The sequence below is a fragment of the Pteropus vampyrus genome, unplaced genomic scaffold (genome assembly GCF_000151845.1).
Source record: "Pteropus vampyrus isolate Shadow unplaced genomic scaffold, Pvam_2.0 Scaffold440, whole genome shotgun sequence".
NCBI lineage: Eukaryota > Metazoa > Chordata > Mammalia > Chiroptera > Pteropodidae > Pteropus > Pteropus vampyrus.
Window position 1 is genome coordinate 302,611 of NW_011889221.1, and position 5,000 is coordinate 307,610.

The 5,000-nt window shown below is 35.4% G+C and overlaps 1 protein-coding gene across 1 annotated transcript in view; it reads left to right on the forward strand.

The window, feature by feature from the left end:
- The window catches only part of PRL (prolactin), a 93,519-nt gene that overhangs the window by 86,794 nt on the left and 1,725 nt on the right, over window positions 1–5,000 (forward strand). Inside the window, exons 5-7 of the mRNA XM_011381537.1 lie at window positions 126–307; window positions 1,867–1,974; window positions 4,057–4,236. Coding sequence (XP_011379839.1) covers window positions 126–307; window positions 1,867–1,974; window positions 4,057–4,236 — 470 coding nt within the window. The remainder of the gene's footprint in view (window positions 1–125; window positions 308–1,866; window positions 1,975–4,056; window positions 4,237–5,000) is intronic.

The following is a 5,000-nucleotide window of genomic DNA, read 5'->3' on the forward strand; positions in this document are numbered from 1 at the left end:
GCCATTATAGTACTAAATCATGCAGAGAGCAGTAGAGAGAGATAAGGCTGTCCTCCACAGGATGACTTTTGATAACCTCAGTTGAATAGATCATCTGAGAATGGCTCCTGTTTTTGTTTAAGCAGGGTCACTCCTACTGCTGCTGCTGCTGGTGTCAAACCTGCTCCTGTGCAAGAGTGTGGACTCCCTGCCCATCTGTTCCAGTGGGGCTGTCAACTGCCAAGTGTCCCTCCGAGACCTGTTTGACCGTGCAGTCGTCCTCTCTCACTACATCCACAATCTCTCCTCAGAAATGTTCAACGAATTTGTAAGTACAATAGTTTATGTTTCTGCCCAGAAAAAACTTTCGCATGAATGACTGGGCTACATCACACTTTAAATAAAGAAAACGCAGGAGCGAACTTTCAAATTATATACCTTCTAGACAAAAGAAGGCATCAGTTTATAAAATGTGAAAAAAAGAAGAAAGGGACAGTTTCATGAAATCTCAAAGATTCTTAGAGAGAGAGAGAGAAGTTCTGTGGTGTCTCTTTTTATAAGGAAAATAATCCTACTGTATCAGGGTTCCACCCTTATGGCCTCATTTAACCTTAATTATTCCCATAAAAATCCTATCTCCAAATATAGTACATTGGATGTTGAGGCTTCAACATATGAATTTGGGGGGACACAGATACCTAACATAAAGTACTTTTAGGTGTGGCTGAGGGAAAAGAAACATGTCGATTCCGTGTCCTTACATGGAAGGTGCATGTCTCCCAAGGCATTCTTCACCTAGCACATTGCAGATATCCAATAAATGAAAATTGCACTGCAGTGAATTGGGTGGATTGAACAGTTAAACTAAGCTGAATACATGTTAGGAAAATAAACAAGTAACTATAGCTAGCTTTTCTGAAACCCAAGAACACTGTGAATTATTGTTCTAAGATTTCCAGTATATATGTTTAGAATTAAAATGGATTAGTTTAGATCTGGAAACAATTATTCTCTTTCTGATTAAGATACTTTGAAAGTTGTATGTTAACTCTTTTAGGTCAATAAAGGATCATACATTGGATTAGAGCTTCGATAAATCAAGGGGTCTCCATAAAGAATGTGGGTCAATGCTTGCAATAAATGTGTATTTATATAGTTCTTTTTACTCACTATTTTTCTTTCATCTTCCATATTTGATTGGCATCTTTTGTCTTCAAAATCTTCTTAGTAATCTCTTTCAACTTTTGTTAAAGATTCATTTTTATTTGTCAATGCATTTAGCTATTTTTCTCCTGTTCTTATTCTCAGTCCATTGCTTAATATTTCCTTAAATTTTATGCCTTGTTTTTCTGACTTATTATTTTGTCATGATCAGCAAATTGTATTCTGTATTAATGATGAACATGGTAAAATATATGTGTAGATTCAGAGATGAATCAAAGAAAAGTTATAATTTCTAATTCCTATTAAAGAGCATATCAATTCAGACCTACAGTGAGCAAGAGATTAAATGGCTAAATATAGGTATATATGCACCATAACATTTGGTTTAAATACTAAAGAAAAATGATAACTAATTTAATATTTCATATTTTTAGTATTTTTAGTGTTTGCTTTCCAAATAGTAATTTGTGGGAAGGTTGAACTTAAACAAGTAATAAAGAAGAGTTTGGAATTTAGAAAAGTTTGATTTAAAAAATGTTTATAGAAATAATGGAAAGAAAAGGTAGAGAAGAGGGTGACTTTAAATTTTGGGTTTCGATTTGTATGTGGCTCTCATTTTTAAAAAGTTACACATGTATCAAATTTGCTAATATTTTGGGAATGGGTTCACTGATTCAATCAAATGCCCAAATCACCCTAACTGAAATGCTTCATCACTTCCAGGATAAACGGTATGCCCAGGGCAGAGGGTTTATTACCAAGACCATCAACAGCTGCCACACTTCTTCCCTCTCTACCCCTGAGGACAAGGAGCAAGCCCAACAGATCAATGTGAGTCTTTTATCCAGGTTTCTTACCCAAACAACTGAGGCAGTACGCTGGTATTACCATGTTGTAGATTATTGCAGGCACTACAATAGGTAATGATAATTGCATGTTCAGAGCAAAGAGGAGGAAGAGTAAGCAATCAAAGAAAAATTACATTATGTAGTCAATGAATTATCAGTAAAATCAAATTCTGACTAAAGATTGTAGCAGCAAATTAAATAACAAATCTATAAATTGTCCACATAGACGACATGATGTTAACTGATGCCTTAGACCCAAGACTGCATATATTACACTGTATGAAAGCATGAGATGAATTGGACTTTCATGTGTAAAATGTAAGGTTTGCAACATTCATGGATATGTAAGAATTGCAAATGCATTTTTATTTATAACATGTTACTAGTGGCTCCTACAAGGACAGCATTTCACATTTTCACATTACTGACCTCTGCACCATCTGAGCCACCTCTTCTGGATTTTCAAGGCTCTCCCAATTCTCCTACTTCTTCATTATTCACACTCATTTGCCACCTCTTACTTCCAAATGATAAGTCTTCCCCCAAAGCAGGTCCTATAAAATATGATACTTTGTTTCTCATGACTAAGATTATGCCTCTATTCTGATGACAACAAAGACTGCATATCAAGCCCAGATCATTTATCCGAATTTCTATTTTTTAATCATTATAAATTTTCCCTTCTAATTCCCTGCCATAACCACAGTTAACATAATTTAAAATAAACATCTTTATATATTTACCCCCATAAATACAACCTGTTCTCTCTTTACAACTTTGTTAATGGTACCAGCATTTTTCTTATGTCATTTAAGCTCATTAATAACAATTATGATAATAATGATGATAATAATAAAATAAAAAAAGGTAAAGAAGGAGGAGGAAGAGGAGCCACTACACTGCCAGACACTGTGCAAAGCACTTCATGTGCATTTCTGTATTTAATCCTCACACAAAATCCTGTAACGTAAGGTATTGTTATTACACTTACTGAGATAAGGACACAGAGGCTTGGAGAGGCTATAGAATTTGCACCAGTCACACCAGTAGTGAACAGTGGGCCTGGTCTTCGTCCAGTTCAAAACCCTCACTTTTGTTGTTATAATGCCCTCCATAAAACTAGACTGCCATGCATGATATGGCCTGCTCTTTACGGTTCTTTTGTTTTATATCCTAGTTTATGTCTCCATTGCAATGTTTATTCAATTCTTCTCTATTCTTCATTTCCCTTACCACTAGACTAGTTCATGGACATCAAGAAAGCAAATATTTTAAATCAGAGCTGATCAGCTCTGAAGTTTCATGCAAAATCCTGGTAGCAGTAAACTAGAAGGCAAAAACCTTCATTGTGAATTCCTTCAATGCTGTAATTAAAGATAGCATTGTGCCATTTTATTCACTTGAATACATCAATAACTAGACTTCTCTGATAGCAGCATGGGGCAGGGTTCACAGATTGAGGAAGCATGTTTCCGAATTCCATGTCTTCTTTGTTGTTGCTTTGTTCTAATATTGTAAAATAAAGCTAAAACTCACAAGTGAATATATTAATAGATGATTTGATTCATTAATAAGAATAAATTTTCAGGTGAAAATGATTTGGACCCTTAGTCATTGACACTGGTGGAATCTATCTTTCCTTAGTCAGAAAAGGCACTGGTGGAATCTATCTTTCCTTAGTCAGAAAAGGCCAACAAAACTCTTTGGTTTCTCCCCATGGACAAGCAAAGCAGTCAGATATAAAATAATTCCCTGAGTGGGAGAATGGTAGCATTTCAGAAGGAAAACAAAATTCTTTGGGTTATAAATTAGAACTCTCATTAGAAGGAGTAGTTATTTAAATAAGCCAGGTTTTTTTGTTTTTTTTTGTTTTGTTTTGTTTTCTAATTTTAGCAAAGTGTAAGCCAATAGCTTAAATTTTATATTTTTACAAATTTTACCACCTACAAAAATTTTACACAAAGAAATGAAAAAGAGGTATTTAGGTCAGTCTCTTTGATCAAAAATCATATGTAACCAATCATATTGTACTTATTTTAATGCGATTGTTTTAATGGTTGCTTAGCACGAAGACCTCCTGAACCTGGTACTCAGAGTGTTGCGTTCCTGGAATGACCCTCTGTATCATCTAGTCACAGAAGTGCGTGGTATGCAAGAAGCCCCGGATGCTATCCTGTCTAGAGCAATAGAGATTGAGGAACAAAACAAACAGCTTCTAGAGGGCATGGAGAAGATAGTCGGCCAGGTGAGGGGTCTCTTGACACTTCTTCATTTTTCTCATTAATGAAAGAAGTGACCTCTCTGATGAGGAATGAATATTGAAATATCACACTTTGCAAGAACAAAATTTAGGCATTTTATTTTCTAAATTGCTATTAAATAAATCAAAAGCCTAGTCATGTGTAGTGATAGATTCTATTGTAAGTGAATCTTAGCATTCTACTGTGTTATTTGACAGGTGCAGCCTTTCTACACTGCAGACAAATCCACCCAAGCCTTGGTCTCTCCTGGGGCAAGCAGTTAAAATATTTTCAAGGGAAAAGAAAACTGGAAAATAGAATCTGCAAGATCAGAGTTTTCCTCAGGCATTCCAGGATGCCTGTTTTTGAAATTCTGCTCATATTCTTTATCTTTTCTCCCCACACCAAAGCATGAGAGTGGAAAGGGAGAAAAGAGAAAATCAAATTCAGATTGGATGATGTTTCCTCCCACTTCCTCCTTCCCCCTCTACTAGACATATTTGTGAGAGAAGGAAGATCGAAAAGATGAGGCCACACTAGATTTCAGTGGGTCACAAAAGAAGGGGCTATATCTTTTCTGAAATGTTCTTTATTTTGTAATCTGTAGAAAGGCGCATATCCTAAATTTTGTTTAGGGAGACTTCAAAAATGAAACTCATACATTGCATTTAATCTCCCCCAAATAATTGGTCATATTTAGATTGAGGTAACATTTGCAATATATATCTCCATTTAGATGGGGTCATTTCAACATGAGTATGGTAACATC